General features: G+C 41.0%; 2 protein-coding genes and 1 long non-coding RNA gene across 9 annotated transcripts in view; 1 reads left to right on the forward strand and 2 right to left on the reverse strand.

The window, feature by feature from the left end:
• The window catches only part of noc2l (NOC2-like nucleolar associated transcriptional repressor), a 22,934-nt gene extending 11,376 nt beyond the window's left edge, over positions 1-11,558 (reverse strand). The window contains exons 1-11 of the mRNA XM_032522093.1: positions 11,374-11,558; positions 10,341-10,484; positions 10,039-10,222; positions 9,703-9,958; positions 8,742-8,832; positions 8,553-8,631; positions 8,179-8,289; positions 7,958-8,071; positions 7,553-7,741; positions 5,624-5,763; positions 2,326-2,437 (exon numbers count right to left, since the gene is read on the reverse strand). Coding sequence (XP_032377984.1) covers positions 2,326-2,437; positions 5,624-5,763; positions 7,553-7,741; positions 7,958-8,071; positions 8,179-8,289; positions 8,553-8,631; positions 8,742-8,832; positions 9,703-9,958; positions 10,039-10,222; positions 10,341-10,484; positions 11,374-11,393 — 1,440 coding nt within the window. The 5' untranslated portion in view covers positions 11,394-11,558. The remainder of the gene's footprint in view (positions 1-2,325; positions 2,438-5,623; positions 5,764-7,552; positions 7,742-7,957; positions 8,072-8,178; positions 8,290-8,552; positions 8,632-8,741; positions 8,833-9,702; positions 9,959-10,038; positions 10,223-10,340; positions 10,485-11,373) is intronic.
• A 102-nt stretch (positions 11,559-11,660) lies between these two features.
• klhl17 (kelch-like family member 17) overlaps positions 11,661-17,862 on the forward strand; it is a 14,627-nt gene continuing 8,425 nt past the window's right edge. The window contains exons 1-5 of one of the 7 annotated variants that reach the window (XM_032522097.1): positions 11,668-11,907; positions 14,024-14,114; positions 14,220-14,484; positions 14,932-15,077; positions 15,198-15,419. In XM_032522097.1, the coding sequence (XP_032377988.1) occupies positions 14,025-14,114; positions 14,220-14,484; positions 14,932-15,077; positions 15,198-15,419 (723 nt within the window). In that variant the 5' untranslated portion in view covers positions 11,668-11,907; position 14,024. Of the gene's footprint in view, positions 11,908-12,127; positions 12,674-14,023; positions 14,115-14,219; positions 14,485-14,931; positions 15,078-15,197; positions 15,420-17,862 lie in introns of those variants that run through there. The other 6 variants (XM_032522096.1, XM_032522099.1, XM_032522098.1 and 3 more) reach the window with 6 other exon arrangements.
• LOC116693248 (uncharacterized) overlaps positions 16,833-17,862 on the reverse strand; it is a 21,390-nt gene continuing 20,360 nt past the window's right edge. Inside the window, exon 3 of the long non-coding RNA XR_004332877.1 lies at positions 16,833-16,915. This is a non-coding gene — a long non-coding RNA (uncharacterized LOC116693248). The remainder of the gene's footprint in view (positions 16,916-17,862) is intronic.

Below are 17,862 nucleotides of genomic sequence, written 5' to 3' on the forward strand. Positions count from 1 at the left end.
ACTACTACTACTACTGCTACTACTGCTACTACTGTGGCCATGGGTCACAACTCTCGCCCGGGTCCAGCAGGCGCCTTCTCACACGCCGTTACTCATAGCACTGAAGTTAGTTGTATCCAGTAATAGGCTACTGTTCTTTCAGGTTTATCACCGTCCACCACAACAGAACGTTACCAGCGGAAACACTGGTGAAAATACAAGTTTTCCTCTCAGGCTTAACAAAATATACAGCTCTTAATAAAAATTAAAACTAACGCACGCAAGTATGGTGCCTCTGCAAAATAGCCTTGGGAAGAAAATTGTTTTGGTGGAGCATGTGCACGTAGGGAGGCGAGTTCTGGAATTAAAATGGCAGTTTAGTGTGGGATGAGAATTTTACTAAAAAATAACAAATAAATTTAATTTGGTCGGTTCATGCTCAGAGGATGTTTCCTGAATTGACCAGAATTTGGAATGCCAACACAAAGAAAGCAGAAGGTGAGGGACATTGGATCGAAAATGTGGGACATCCGGCGGCACCGCAACAATCCTGTGAATAAAAACGTTGTCCATATAGACTATTAAGTTTATACTGCTCTATGTCTGTAGTTTGCTATTGTAGACATTTAAAACATGTACAATTGTCTTCTTCCCTGGAAACCTCACTTTTCACAAGTTCAACACAAGTAACTCAAATGAACAACCACAGGTACAGTGTATGTTAATATACAAATATATAAAGTAATATAACATCAGCTATATGTTGATAGTGTCATTCAATGATGACAGTTATCATCCTACACAGTTAATTTTACATTTTGCAAATGTAACTGAGATGACACATTTCTATCTTAGTGTGTGAAAATACATAGTGTAGTGTGGGCTATTTGTCCACAAACTTTAGCTTTCACATCTGCCCACAATGCGCTAGTGAATTTCTGTCTTGTATTTGTGTCAAGCTATTTTTGAATCCCTGTATCTTTGTACATTTGTGTGTGTGTGTGTGTGTGTGTGTGTGTGTGTGCGTGCGTGCGTGCGTGCGTGCGTGCGTGCGTGCGTGCGTGCGTGCGTGTATGTGTGGTCGTTACTGTGCTCAGTGTGTGAAGCTACGCTCCTGGCCGGTGCCGTCTGTACAAACATAGGATGTGGTGGCGGTCTGCGGGGGAGCCAGGGAAGTGGGAAGGCATGGGCCAACCCTGAAGCATGCACATACAAACACACATACGTATACACGCACACTCATATGCAACGCACAGCCGGTGAAGCAGGAAGCTCCAAATCATACACCCCCTTGGAGATGCGAGAACACACACAGGCACAGACACACAGGAGGAAGGGGCTGCTTCTGCTGCTCTAATTAAAACAGTAGCAGCCTACCTCAGCCTGCCTTTACCAGTGCTTTTAACAAAGTGAACAGTAAAGGAAAAAAAAACCACAGGAAATATTGTGCGTCACAAATAAACACGGTTTGCTGGGGGGGTTAGGGGAGGGGGTTCTGAGAGTGTACGGGGAAAAAGAGGTGGAGAGTGGGCCATAAGCAGAGGATGTGGTCTGCACAGCGTGTTAGGGCCAGAGTATAAACCACAACCAAGCCCTTTATCGCTTTGGTCAAACTGCTGCGCACACATTCTTACAAACAAACATACATACAAAAGGCATGCATTGACCAATCCCAGCGGGTCAACTAGTTGCTGTTGCCAGCACACCACTCCCTCTGGCACATCACCCGCCAGCATGCATAAACACTTGCCCACATTTGCACACAAACCCCCAGTCATGTGCTGAACACCTGACCCAGAGAAAATGGCAGTTGGCGGCTTGTGATTTGTCTGATAAAAGAGAGAGAGAACACACACACCACACACCACACACACACACACACAACACACAAACACAACACACCACACACACAACACACACAACAACCACACACCACACCACACAACACACACACACACCACACACCACACACACACACAACACACAACACCACACACACAAGAGAGAGAGAGAGAGAGAGAGGGAGAGATGTGTTTCCTCCTGAGCTCCTTCCTTTGTGGCCGTTGAGACCAAAATGCATTTCATACGCTACTGATGTGTTCCACAGCAAACCACCGACGGAACATTTCATCACATCTACGTTTTTACTGTTTCCATTTGTGACAAAGAAAATCAACTGACTGTTGTTTATTCTGCATAATTTTAAACCTAAGGTCCTTCGGTTAAGTTTATTAGTGAGAGAAACAATTTAAACTGCTGGAAATGTGACACAAGCTGCATTGAACCCGTCAGATCCACATTTGTGCACAGTGACTGCTTGTTATTGGAGAGGACATGAAGTCTTACCTCCAAGAGGAATGGCAACACCGGAACAAATGTGTTGGTGCTGCTGGACAACAGGGTGAGGGCTCTGCAACAGTGCATCCTCAGAGGGTAGTATCTTGATGTGGGCACTAGTCTGTACATAGAGAGAAAAGAGTAGTCAATGTCTCCATCTGCTGTTGGCAAAATGTACAGCAACATGGTAGTTTCACACAAAATTAGGTAATATAAGGTTATACTATATATAAAGCTAATTTAATGACACAGCTGAAGTTTACCTGCCACAATTTAAGGAGGCAACAAAAGACAAGACATTAGACTTTTGGGAATGACACTGCTATTATTATTTGTTAATTTAAAAAACAACAACAGGTAACTACATTATGCTTTGACCAAAATATATATATTTTTTTAAATAAGCAAAAACTCACATTTTTAGCAATTAAGTTATTAGAGAGTAGTGACAAAGATATGTACTGGACTAGGGTAAAGTTGAACAATAATCTTAAAAAATGATTCTTTTACAGATAATTAAAACATGATCATAGGCCTGCACGATTATGGCCAAAATGATAACCACGATTATTTTAATCAAAATTGAGATCACGATTTGATGATTTTGACCACAACAAATTTTATTGTCACAGTCTATTTATAACTGCTTTCACATCTATATTGTGCTACATTCCTCTTATGTTGAAGTTGTATGTTGTAAATATATACAGCAGCAACACATGTAAATGAAAATGATCTGAAATAAATAGCCTAGGATAATTTTTTTTTTTTAAATAAAAAAATGTATCTCTGAGAAAGCTCTTTCACTTGTTTTCAACAATAACTGATTAAAAGAGCAAGGGAGAGAGAGGGAGCGCGATGGACGAAGTCAGAGTGGCGGCTGGGTCAGCAGAGTTTCACACGTCGTGTACATATGAAATGTCTGTATCGTCACTGCGCTGCATTTTTATGAACTATGATATTCTGGCTATGGGTCACATCTCTCGCCCAGGTCCAGCAGGCTCCATCTCACACACTGTTACTCAACGGACTGAAAGTTGTTGCATTCAATAACTTCTTCTGTGTTTTTCGCCGTGGCGGCCACAATTGCTGGGTTACCAGCAGAAACACTGGTACAAATACAGGTTTGCCCGTCATGCCAAACAATATACAGCTGTGTTATTAACAATTAAAAAGTGTGGCCATTTGTCAGAAGTGTGGGCCGCCGCTGTGCCTTCCCGTGTTGCTGGGAGCAATGTATGAGTGAATGGGGGCGGGGCTGCGCGGAGAGACAACGGAGAGAGAGTAGAGAAGAGATACTAACATAGGCACGGCTTTACAGAAGAAATGGGTCATGTAACGCAAAATTAAACCATATTGATATCACAACATTGCTTAGTTTGTGGAGAGGCAACAAATGCAAGGACAAAAGTTGCACCCTAGAGCCCCGTAAGCCAACAGACACTAACTAGCACCAACTAGCACTGGTCACTGCTGTTGTCTGAAAAACAGACGGGACAAAATGTTGCGTTTACTTGTAAACTGGTAAACCTTGTGACCAACGTATAACCGACTTCTATCTGAATTTTCCTCACATTACTCTGTCCTCTGTGACGGTCTACATCTAGAAACTAAGCTGCGCGGTGCAGGGAACAACTGACTGGTACATAATCAGACAGTGGTTTACGGAGCGGTAGATGGGCTTTGCAAAAAAAAAAAAAACGTTCTATGTGCTCTATGAACAGAATGACGTATTTAAAATATCACTCAATTACGCAAATTTGCTCGTGGGAAGCAAATACATCGTGATCTTGATTAAAATTTGATTAATTGTGCAGCCCTACATGATCACTCTTTTTTTCTATGACATTGAGGCTATGACATATGGACTATACTTACCATATTTCTCAATAGGGTTTATTTTCTAATTACGCAAACGCTGGTATTTTCTTTAGAGCTGAAAAGAGCAGCTAATTGGAGTAGATGACTGGCATAAAAATAGTACTATTTTCATAAGGAATTGTCATTTTATGTTTTTAAGCAGAAATGCCCAAAATGTGATTGTTTCAGCTTTTCAAATGTAAAGATTTACTACCCTTGTCTTACATAAAATACACTGCCAAGCCTCCTACTCACCAACACCCGATCGATCACACACAAAATGGATGAGCTACAAATACAGACAGAACTGCTGCGTTATGATTTTCACAAAAGCCTGGCTGAACACATTTCACTGACGGGAGCTAGCAGCTAGCAGCTAACCGGGCAAGCTACCCACCAGCAAGATCGAGACAGGGTAGGTGAACTAAAAGAATGTCCGAGTTGAAAACGCATCTTGTTGTCAATTAAGGGCCCTGTTCATGTTGTACAGACATTAATTGCATTTTGTGTCTGTTAAGAGGCACAAAGGCAATCTAGAAATTGCCCAGATAACTGTTGTTTTAGCTCAGTGGAAGCTTGTACACATAGCTGCAGCTACTCAGTGACTGGGTCATTGACTTAACAAAAAACTGGTCTAAAGTCAACAGCGGAGCATTTCATTGTTATTTTTACAGCGCATTAGGGAAATGCACCTAGGCTTATGCACAGCACGCACATGATACTTGTTACACACACACGGAAGCATAGCAGCACACACAAAAAAAAAATTACATATAAAATATGAAGGTGCACATCCGCCATTATAATAGCAATGCGCCAAGGTACAAACACGCCTGGCTTTTAAAGGGAATGGGAGATGACACACCGATTGGTTTATTGCATGTTTGCATTGCATGTTTATTGCCGAAACACACCTATGAATTGATGTCGGCACTAAGTACAACCTTTTTGAACCATGCGCCTGGCGCACAAACCTTTTTTTCTGGCATCAAACTAGCAAAAGTGGATTTGGACAGGCCCTAAACGCACCAGCGCCAGGCTCTTCATGCCGTGCGCTTAGATTGTTAAAATAGGTCCGTTAGTGTGAAAGTCTTTACTGGTTTCTCTCCTGTCAAGGCCAAGGCTTTGCTCACACACAGTACGGAGCAGAAAGAACGGTGCAGTGATGACTCTGCAGTCAGCCAACTTGTTGCTGTTGCTATCAATATTAGCTGCTCTCTTTTAACAACGATAGGCTTAAAAAACGTGCATGCAGGCTGTCATTCAGCCGTGTTTTTTTTTGCTTGGACTAAGCTATGAGCAGAGGAAAAGTCTGCTAGTCGCTAGGCTAATTTATAATTTTTTTTACTGAAACACTGCAGCGCTTTACCGCCATCTATAATGGATTATTTGCTCAAGAGTAATAAAAGTACCTTTAAATAATAAAAATGCATATAAATATACTCACTTAATGGTGCCAATTATGACTTGGCAGAGTGGATATATGAGAGGCTGGAGCACATCACTGGGGTGCAGGGAGCTGAGAACCCGACACCAGAGATACAGACAGTGGATATACTGCCAGTTATACACCGACTGGTACGTTTCCTACAAAACACACACAAGGTCCGTCAGTGTCACATTATTGGTGCTTAAAAAGGCTGTGAACCTCCATAAGAACTGAACTCTGAGTGTCCATTCAATTATGTGTTCTTTTTTTGGAGAATAACAAGCAAATAAATTAAAAAACATCAGGCACATGTATCCAACATGTATCCCTGTCATTTAGGAGACGATTTCAAATACGACTTTGTCTGTCTCTTTAAAACTTTTACAAAAGCAGACCATCTCCCTGAGCATATATGCCAGTTTTCCATTGCATGGCTCGACTAAACTTTTTTGGGTTCCCATTGGCAAAAGTTGTGGATGGTGTCTGGTTTGTTTTATGGTGCCACCTCGGTCAAGGTTCCAAGCAACCTGAGCTGATACTACAAGGTGGAGCTATAACTATATAAATATTTAAAATGGATAATATCTTATTTTATGTAGAGCTGCACATAGCTTATTGATTCGCTCAGCCCCTCCTTGTCCCTCTCTCAAACACATTCAGGCCTGTCAGTGAATAGCCTCGCGGCTGCCTCCTCTCCGTCCACGGCTGCTTAACTGCAGTAGTCTCTGGATTTTAACGTATATCTATAGTAACGGCTTTCATGAGTTCACCTGGAACTCCAAAACCACCAGTAAGTCTGGAAGTCCCCTCTCTGCAGTTGTTTTTCCACAAAGAGCCTATCGTTACTGCGGACTTCTGAAAGGTCTAGTTAAAAGAAGAATTACGGCCAATTTTATGTTAATCTTGATTGCTATAAATATGTGAGTACTTTTGATTGAAAAAACCTCAACCTGAATCGGTGAAGGAAACACTGAGTAGCTGCAGCTACATGTACAAGCTTCCACTGCGCTAAAACGGCAGTTAAGGGGGCAAGTTTTAGAGTGCCTTTGTGCCTCTTAACAGACAAACAATGGAATTAATATATCTGCACAACATGAACAGGGCCCTTACGTAACATCAAGATGCGTTTTCAAGTCAGACATTGTTAATTCACCTACCCTGTCTCGATCTTGCTGGTGGGTAGCACTTATCAATAGCAGCTAACAGCTAACTCTAGCAGCTAACCAGGCAAGCAAGCTACCTCCAAGCAAGAACAAGACAGGAAACGCATCTTGATGTTACGTAACCGCCCTGTTCATGTTGTACAGACATTGATTCCCTTGTGTGTCAAGAGGCACAAAGGCACTCTAAAACTTGCCCCCTTAACTGCTGTTTTAGCTCAGTGGAAACTTGTACGGGTAGCTGCAGATACTCAGTGTTGCCTGCACCGATTCAGGTCGGGGGTTTTTTCAATCTAAAGTACTCACATATTTATTATAGCGATCAAGATTAACATAAAAATTGTCTGGAATTCTCCTTTTGTTAACTTTAGTTCTATCTGAAAAAAATAACAGCAGAGAGAATCAGATTTAACATAACACACTTGCTGTCTGATATTTTCAGGTGAACTCATGGAAGACATTACCGTAGGCTAGCTGTGTGGTGATGCCATGCTTTAGAGCAGCGGACAGTGGGTCTAGGAGATGTTTTCTTTAGATTTCCTGTAAATCACGCTCTCCTAGCCCCTTCCCCTCAAACCCCTCAACAGTGAGAGAAATTACAATTGAAACTGTAAAAAACTGACACTTAAAAAAAAGAGTGACATGGGAAAAAGAATTTGAAAAACATCACAATACTAAAATTATTTATTTTTTCTTAAATTCAACTTTCATAACTAAAAAAGTGAGACAAGTCTATCAGAGCCGTTTCATACAGTGGAAACATGGCAATACACAGTCGAAAACCAACCTTTTTCTTCATAGTCATGGCATTCCTGAGGTGGATGGCCAGCTGTCGGATGTAGATGAAGCCGTGCTGGTAAGTGGCTTGTGTATCCAGGGAGTACATCTCTGTCAGAGTTCGCTGCATGAAGTTGATCATGGGCAGCACATTGGGAGATGTGAACTTACAGTTTTGTACGTAGGAAATGTACATTTGCTGCAATGAGAAAGACAACATTAGCAGGACGGATTGAAATAGGAATTGGTTATACAAGCTAGGTGTGGTTTTAAGCATTTGGAATTAACATCCGATTACAAATAAAAGTAACTTATTTTGTATTTAAGGAAACTATTCTTAGCAAATCTTAGTCCGCATTACATCCAAGTTTGCTGTATACCCTTCTATTCCTGTATTACTCTGCATTTAGCTCACCTTGAGAATAGGGTTAAGATATGTTTCCTGCTTGTGTCTGCAGATTTTGTTGAGTGCCAGGAAGGCGAGAACCCGACTAGTCTCCTCACCTGTACTCCATTGCTTCATCAGTTGCTGCACGCAAAGACATGAGATTGCACATGAGTACAAGATTAAAACTATTTTGCAGGGTTCAATTAAGGATGACATTCCATGCCCTCTTATGGTAATTTATGCCTTACCTTAACTAGGTGACGACACTGTTTGGGTAGACAAAGGTAATAAGGTGCGAGCTGGTTGGCGTGCCGTAGGACAGCGCTGATGACTGTAGACTCCGTCAGACAGGACAAAAGCTACAGGAAAATAGTGAGACAAAGAGAACAGAGTTTAATACAGGAATGTGTTTTAGGATACAGAAGGAAAAGAAAACGAAAATATGGCATGTAGTGCTTTGTTATAAAATATTTCTGTGTCAAAGAAAAAACACGTTTCTCTGCACTTTATCTACTGTATCTCGTCCTGTCAACCTCACAAGAATACGAGAGGCAGAACTCAAAGGGAGAAAAGAGCAGACAGACGCAGGAGGAGGACATTTGAAGCCAACAGGAAAACAAACCTGTACTACTCCACTGAGATACATCTTGACGTCAATCTGATTCTTCTGCCACTTTGGACTAGATGATGGGAGCACTAGCCTGAAAACAAAACAGAGGAAACAAGAATGAGGAGGAGTGTACCATCTTTCCACAGTATACATTAAGACTAACAGCTGGTGACTTCAGAAGATGTGACATCCACTTCATACTTTTTCTGGTCTTTATCTGGCTTCAGGTTGAGCATCCTCTGCAGGGCCACATAAATATCTCTGATACAGAACAGGACCAAGGCGTTGAACACTGCAGACAGTACAGGCAAAGAGATAATTATGCATATTTGTGGAATGTAACATGTTGAATTGTATCAATCAGTACAAGTCTCTCCACTAAATACATTCAGATTAATTAAATATATAGCAGTGTATTTTGTAAAAAATATGTGGAACAGTGCAGTGTCGAGGTTGTAGGTTAAAAACATGTCTACTATTTTTGCCACCATATCTGGTCGTTTTTGTCATGACTATGAATGTTTTGTATTATATTCACTGCTAAGGTATATTTCTATTATACTTTAATAAACAGGAATGGTACAGTACACATATAAGTAGTGCCAATACTTTGATTGTTATTATTAATATGCAGGCGCTTTTATTTAATTAAAATAAAACAAAACTGTGACCCCCACCCCCACAATGCCAATTTCAACTGAAAACACTATTGAGAAACGTTTGAGAAAAATCACAGCTATGAACTACATTTCAACAGCAACATAAACAACATTGCAGTAGGCTATAAGCTTTATGTGGGACATACAAAACTAGGTGGGTATCAAACCTCAATAATTTGATATTTGTTCTTGTATAGTTCATTTATTTTTAACTTCTACTCTTACAAGTTGTATACACACCTCTTAGTTAATTTATATGCACTTCTGTCGTTATTTATAGTACTTATCTCTGTCTTTGCGCTGCTAATTTCCACTCTAAGGATCAATAAAGGTTTATCCTATCGGAATGACCAAATTGTGTCTAAAATTCTGATTAATATTTGGCCAGTATATATACGTATATATATATATATATATTTTAATGTATCATTAAAGTAATAATGCAGTAATGTTTCTATTGAAATGCTACAGTTTGCATACAAATATCAAGCATGCTATTCTACCTGAACTGTCAGCCACTTTGTATCGACACTGAGCTCCTCCTTCGCCCTTGGTTGTAGCCACAGCAGCCTTAAAGGCCTGGGTGACTTCTCTGAAGAGACGGGGTGTTGGTTCTTTCTTCATAGCAGCTTTCCAGTCTTCAATCATTTTGTCAGTGACTTTGACAGTCTCCACTGCCTTCTTGGATTTCATCGAAGCTTTCTGACCCATGTCATCATCTTCATCATCATCATCATCATCACCACCAGAGCCGGCCTCCTACATGCAAAACACCACAGTATGAAGATATTTGTTTTCACAAGCAAATTCATGAACTCACACACAAGCAGCCAGTCTACCTCCAGTGCGGACGGCAATCTGTGATACTTTTTCTCATCCTCATCCTCAGAGGTGTCTGTGTCGTCAAAGTTTAGGAGCGTCTGGTCATTTGCTTGCAGAAACTTGTAGAACTCTGGATCTTTGTTCTTTAACCTGGACAGCTGCTCCTTGTGCTCAGTGGCCTTACCTTTCTTCCCATCATCTCTATGGAGAATAAAAGCACAAAAGAGTTGTTTGTCTGTCCTTGATAGGTTTTCATATTGTTATTACCACCAAAACAATACTACAGTATGTGTAAATTAACTCATAGCAAAGGACTCACGTAGTCAAGGCTGCAGATTTCAGATCTTTCTTCTTGTTCTTTTTTTGGAGTCCATTCTGTTTTTGAAAGTCTTCAGAGTCACCTTCTCCTGCAGAGTCAAAACCTGAAAGCAGGAACTCCTCCACACTGAGGTCTTCTAATTTCCTACAAAAAGACAAGACCATAGTTGAAATAACTTGGCCGACATGTAATAAGGGAAGGGGTGTCTACAGCAGTGGTTCCCTACCTTTTTGGTCCAAGGTACTACCACAGCCCTGTCAGATGATCTTACGTCCCCCCTTATCAATTCACAATAAATGTCCTAAATGTATAACACTATATACACATATATTGTATAAAAGCGGATCTTGCTAATTATTATAACAACTAAACTGTTACAGTTGGTTCAGTGAGCAACTATACTACTGCTAGTTGGGAGTGAAGCTGAATGTTTCAACAGTTAATCCATTACTTTTACCTAACTAGCTAGCTATTTCAACTATTTAGTCAGTGCTTTTAGCCATTCATTTCTACCATTTATGTAGCTACCTGTTTAAAATCCTGCTGTCATGTGTTACAGCTGATATATTATTTTAATTAAATCCTAATTTCTATTTGTTCAAATTAGTTGGTCCATTAGTTGAGTTGGTCCACAATCTTTTCACGTACCCCCTGGCACTAGCATACGCGTGACTGGGAATCAAGGGTCTAGCTAGCTACGGTTTTCAGCGTCAATGCAAGCGATGTGTTGTTTAGCTGCCGGCTTGTCAGTTAACTAGCCAGTTCTCCATTAACATTCATTAATGGTCTATTTTTTAACAAAAGAGAAAGGTTTAAACATGTTGGTAGTGTTTATTGAAGCTAAATGTTCCCTAGAATCCACTAACATTAAGCTAGCGTCAACAGCATGGAAGGCTAGAGACACTTTCGCAATGAAACAATGTTCAAACGAGCGTCTGAAACCCCACAAATATACCGACTGGGTAGACAACACTTTTTTTGCCAATAAAACAAGCAATATAAAGCACATAATATGAAGAAAGAATGCACATGCCTTTTCTGTTTCGCTGCCATGCTGGATCCAAAACGTGACACCCTCAAACCTCAATACCCACAATCCCCTGGTGCAAAACCAAAGGGTCGGTTTTACGTTTCATGGGTGCAAAACCGTAAACTAGTTTACAAATGTAATGACAAAAAGGACAATTCTCTGAATCCAGCAATGTAGGGGGCTTGTTTGATTTGATTTTTATATACATTAATAACACTTGTCAATCGAACCTAAAAAAAATAAAATAATAATAACTATAATAATAACAACGGGCGGCGAGCACAGCAACCTCGATATTTTACTGTCAAACCTGTGCATACAAGAACAAGCAGTATTTTGGTGCTGCACGTGAGTTTGAATCATAGGGTTTGAATTAATTGATCATTTCCATTCACGATATACAAACAGCTGAAGACCTGCAGAAAAAAGGTTTCCTTTTTATTGTATAGTCCGTTGCGTTACACAGTCACAAAGCTGGGCAAGCTTACAAACAGGAAGACAGTATTGCTGTCATATCGACACCGACGACGACTGGTGGTGAGCGTCCTACTTTCTTCAGTAAGGCAGAGCTAACGTTAGCCAGGCTGGTAAGCCCATACTTAGGCAATATATTGTGGCTTAAACAGCCGTGACTTTTATTTTATTGTAATAGTAGAATGATAAATGCAATTCTCCACGTCTGTTTTATCTTCAGAACTGGAGAAGGATATTGGAATCTTCTTAATTTGGGAACACTGACTTTTTGCTGTGTGTTTGATTTACTGACCTGGCTAACCGAGAGGGGGGGGGAATCCAAGTTCTGACCAATCATGGCGCTTCTAAGTAAAACCCCGCCTTTCGTACTCGCTTAGGTTAATTTATCGAACGCACTTCCGGACTCTTACCAGACAAAAGGGGGCGCATAAGGTCGTGTGTGCTACGTCAAATAATAAACAAACATCCATTCAAAACGTTTGACACTTGCGCTCAAAGAAATAACTTCCTGGGCATTTCCCACGTGCAACCTTCGTCCCACGGCATCACATTTAATCAGCATTGCTGCTTTCACCTCCCGCAGTTCCAGCTCCACCTTAAACTAACCGATCTCAGCTTTTATGCAGTTTTTTTGTTGCATTGACGTCAACGGCATACAGCACGAAACAGAGGCTTTCTCCATATTTCGGATGCTTGAGTCAGAATATGGACAGATAGCCAGACACTGGTACCAGTTTTAAACCAATCTGATTGCGACAGTTGCATGTTGATTTATCTCCCATCACGTTGAGGAGGACTGCGTCCAAGGATTACCGCAACACAATCACCGGTAAAGAAATGACACATTAATTCTCTATTGCTGCTGCAGCTGTTATTCAAAATAGATGGAGTGGGGGTTGGGGTTTCTTAAAAGCAAATAAGGAGGCTGATATATGAATAGAAACATCCTTATGTGCAAAAGAAATGACAACGTTTATTTATCCAACAAGATTTTGCATGTTTGTCAAGGGGCCCCATAGTCTTTGTGTGGATGTCAGCCAAGGTTTTGAGCCAGAGAGGGAGAGTAGATTTTAAGAAACAAACCTGGGATGAACAAGACAAGTGCTTTACTCTGTTAGTTTATACTGTGACAATTGTGTTTACACTTATGACTCAACCTCTTGTGTATCCATGTCTCAATTTCCTGCATTGTCTCACGTTGCTCCCTTGGGCATGAGAGCAGAAAGCAGTAAGTGTGTAGTCCATAGTGTTTTTGAAAATGGGACCCGAAGCTACTCGCCAGGCAGCTGTGGTGACATTTGAGATGGTCCTCAGTGGGACAATACACAGTAGCCTATGTTGTTGAAAGAGTGCCTCTGAACAGATGACAACATAATTATGAAGCATTTATACTCAGAGAATTGGTTATTTGGCTGGAGAGACATGTGAAACTCAACTTTAACAGAATTGATGTGTTGTTCTGTTTCAGCCTTGAGATTTGCATTTCTTGAACTTCAAACTTATAAATGTTGTGATGGCTACCTATTTGTTCTAATAATAAGCTTGTGCTATTGTCAAACATGACTATTGCCTTTCAAATGAAAAAGGAAAAGTAAAGCATCCCTAGCAGGAACTTAAGGCGATCTTTAACATGTGTGGAAGCGCTCCATCAGAGGTATTGAGGGACAAATTATCTTGCTGAACTCTGCTTTGGGCCTGTGATGTTTCTAATTTAGTTCTAGTCCAATTTACCTCATCCAGTAGTTTACCTTAGTGCAAACTAAATATTCAACAATAATAACATCTTCTAAGATGCTGCGTGACGATAGTTATGCAACAATTTGAAGTGTGTTCTCCATCCGAGAGCAGGGCGGATGAGTGTACAAAGGAAAAGGCTAACTCGAGCTACTTCCTCCTCTCCTCTCCTGCAACTGGGATGAGTTGTGTGTGTGTGTGTGGGGGGGGGTTCACAGCTTATTCTGGTGCTTGTGAGTCAGAAATCATTGCAATTAGTCAAACCAAGACTGTCCAATAGATGAGAAGCTAGCATGGATTTGATACCAGTTTAAGTACAATGTCCAGCTTTTGACTCTATTGTCATAATGCGATTTAATCAGTCTCGACACCAAATTTCAAATAATCAGGCTAGCCATGCTACTACACTTTGTAATTGTACTGATACTCCTTTCAAAGCTGTCAGGATGCATACTATAACAGACGCAATGGGGACAAAGATAGCTCAGGACACCTGTCATAACACCTGCCTCTCAGCAGATCTGAACTCCTCGCAGGTGAAAAATGTTTCTGATGACAAAAGACATTTTTAGTTTTAGTTAGTATTCAAGTTAATGACATTGGTATTAAGTGGCATAACAATGTTTTCCTGCATATTTCAGTTGCCCAGAGTGCGGCCCAGGCAAGAGCCCGTGACCGCCACATCAGGCACCATGATGGAGGGGGGAATGCAGCTGCTTAACCGAGATGGCCACAGCATCTCGCACAACTCGAAGCGCCACTACCACGACTCCTTTGTGTCCATGAACAGGATGCGACAGCGCGGCCTGCTGTGTGACATTGTGCTCCATGTCTCCAACAAAGAAATCAAGGCGCACAAAGTGGTGCTGGCATCCTGCAGCCCCTACTTCCACGCTATGTTTACAAGTAAGTTCAGTCCACTTGTGCCTTAGTGCTTTTATCCCTAAAATCCATAAAGCCCAGGATGTTGCATGCCTCAGACACTTTAGGGCTCTGACATCCAAATGTGCGTAATTTTGCTCTGTTGCTCAGAGTTTGATAACACAACACCGCATTTGCAGTAAATGCCACCTCATCCTTTCAGCATCATCGCTTCCTTCCCCTTCTTCCTGTCTGGGGCACAAGTGGTCAGATGAGGTGTGTGCGAGTCTCACATTTCCTCCCTGTCACTAGACCTTTTTGTGGGTACAATTTGTCACCAGACAGTCTGTTGTCAATTTTATTAAAACAACTAAATAAACGGACAACAACAGATGGACATTTGACAGTGTTGCCATGTGTCAGCATGATTGAACAGGGAGGCAATATATCAGCCGAGTTTTACTGGTTATAACTCATTGGAAAATGTAATAGCTCTTGTTCTGTGTGACAATGCAGATGAGATGTCGGAGAGTCGGCAGACCCATGTCACCCTTCATGACATCGACTGTCAGGCTTTGGAGCAGCTGGTCCAGTATGCCTACACAGCAGAGATTGTGGTCGGGGAAGGCAATGTGCAGGTAGGGTAAATTATTTTGGATTTATAGACAAGATTGTTAAATTAGACTTTTAATTTGACCCCATTCATCAAAGCGCAAACAGACTCAATGTATTTTCACCTGTAATTGCACTCTTTTTAGACATTGCTCCCAGCAGCCAGTCTGCTGCAGCTCAACGGGGTGCGGGACGCCTGTTGCAAGTTCCTCCTCAGCCAGCTGGACCCCTCCAACTGCCTGGGCATCCGAGGCTTCGCTGATACACACTCCTGCAGCGACCTGCTCAAGTCAGCCCACAAGTATGTCCTGCAGCACTTTGTGGAGGTGTCCAAGACAGAGGAGTTCATGTTGCTGCCACTGAAACAAGTAAGATTGATGTTGTTTTGTTTTCTGTTGTGTCTTATGCCAACTGGTGCTTTCAAAGGAAGCAGATTTTAAAAGTAGCGTGTTCATAGTGGGAACCAGTTCTTGGTTTATGTGCTTACTGGTAGTTGCTTCCTCAATTTGACAGTCACCATCGGGAACATGGTATAAAAGTAAAATACTTTAATGTAAATGCCACTTCCCCCTAAAGACTAAAAACATTTCCTGATCAGGCCTAGTCTCAGTTTAATTTGCGACAGCTGGTGGGAGTCATATTTCTTTGGAATGTCATTTATCCATCCAATCTACCCAATTGCTTAGAAATATGCCAAAGAAAACATCAAAGATAAACATACAGTAATATAATTATTACTACTAAGTTTCTGCATGTTGTTTATCACCTTTTCCCCACTAATAGGAACATAGCTGCCATGTGTTTTTCACATTAGAGGCTCCCAAAGGGAAGTGGCCATAAGCATGTCGTTATTTTTTCCTCAGCTAGCTGCATCAATCACTGTCTCTTGTGGTTTTATCATTCCACTGTGCTGTCATAGAGCTAATAGCATTGCATACTTCTGAGGTATCAAGGAAACATTCTTATTTGGTTTCAACACTGACCATTTGCAGCTAAGGTTTTTGGAAATGTAGGTACGATTTAGGCTTGCTTATTCAGTATTAGCCATCAAGTGGGGCTGCTGTGGCCAGAAGGTTGCTAGTTTGATTCCCAGACAGGCGAGATAAATGGCTGAAGTGTCCTTTAGCAAGGCACATAACATCAACTGCTTCATTAGAACCACTCTGCAGCCAACAGGTCAGACTGTAATTTTACTGACTACTAGAGCCCTATATTGCACCCGGCGCAGTGCAAAGCCCGATGCAAGTGTCTTTTCTAGTTTAAGACCGACTCAGTTGTCAATTTCCCATCCAGTGTCTACGTTGTTTAAATAGCAAATGCACATGCATCCATCTTTGCGCCCATGGGCATGCTGGTCTTATAGGGAGGTGTGTTCAGGTAAATTCTGGCGTTTTGCTATCTTGAGGCAACGGGAAGTGATCGCGTTTGACCAAAAGAAACCTGGTCTAAAGTCAACAGTGCAGCATTTCATTGTTATTTAAACAGCACATTAGTAAAATGTGCCTAGGCTTATGCACAGCGTACACACACACTCTGCTTGTTACACACACACACAAGAAAGAGCAACAGCACACAGACATGCAAACGATTACATATAAAATAGGACGGTGCAAATCCGCCATCATAATAGCAATGCACCAAGGTACAAACGTAATTGGCTGTTAAAGAGAATAGGAGATGACACACTGATTGGTTTATTGCATGTTACGGCCAAAACACACCTATTAATTAATGTTGACACTAAGTACAATCCTTTTGAACCATGTGCCCTTTTTCTGCCTTCGAACTAGCAAAGTGGATTTGGACACGTCCTAAATGCACCAGCGCCAGGCGCTTCATGCTGTGCGCTTAGATCTTTAAAATACTAATAAAATAAACTAAATTAATTTCCAAGTCTGATAAGGGAGTTATTATAGGAATTAAACAGGCCTTTCATTTTAAGTAAAAGACTCAAAACATAATTGTGCTAATTGTTTCTATAAATATTCCTGAATAGTCAAAAAGTACTGACATTTTTCATAAACATGTAAAATGCAGTTTTTTCTAAATAAACATCACCATATAAGACAGCATCTAAAAGCCCAGCAGGTGATATGTTCCTCCAGTCAGGTGTAGGAAAGGTTTGTGTTGATGTCTCAATAAAGGAAAGAAACCCATCATCCCTTCTAAGACCAAGAGACTGGATCACATCACTCCAGTTCTGAAGTCTTTACACTGGCTTCCTGTGTCTCAAAGAATTGATTTCAAAGTACTTTTGCTAGTTTATAAATCACTCAATGGTTTAGGACCAAAATACATTTCTGATCTGCTACTACACTATGACCCCCCCAGACCTCTCAGGTCATCTGGGACAGGTCTACTGTCTGTCCCCAGAGTCAGAACTAAACAGGGTGAAGCAGCTTTCAGTTTCTCTGCTCCTCATATCTGGAATAAACTCCCAGAAACCTGCAGATCCGCTGCTACTCTCAGTTCTTTTAAATCAAGGCTGAAGACCTTTCTTTTTGATGTTGCCTTTCTTTAAATGACTGTTCATTTCTTTAATGTTTAATTTCTTATGCTGCACTGTAACTTTTATTCTTGTGTTTTATGTGTCTTAATGTTTTTATTTTTAACTGTCTATTCATGTGTTTTATCAGTTTTTAATGCTTATGACACTTGTGTTTTATCTGTTTTATGGATTTTTTTGAGGAAAAGGAATAAGTATAAAGGTTGTGTAATACAGAGAAAGAATGACTTGAAGGGTAACACTTTAAAGAAAAAGTGTGAATGTGTAGTGTCGCAAATAGACACGAAAGGCAGCACTAGATTGGC

This window comes from Etheostoma spectabile, chromosome 7 (assembly GCF_008692095.1).
Source record: "Etheostoma spectabile isolate EspeVRDwgs_2016 chromosome 7, UIUC_Espe_1.0, whole genome shotgun sequence".
NCBI lineage: Eukaryota > Metazoa > Chordata > Actinopteri > Perciformes > Percidae > Etheostoma > Etheostoma spectabile.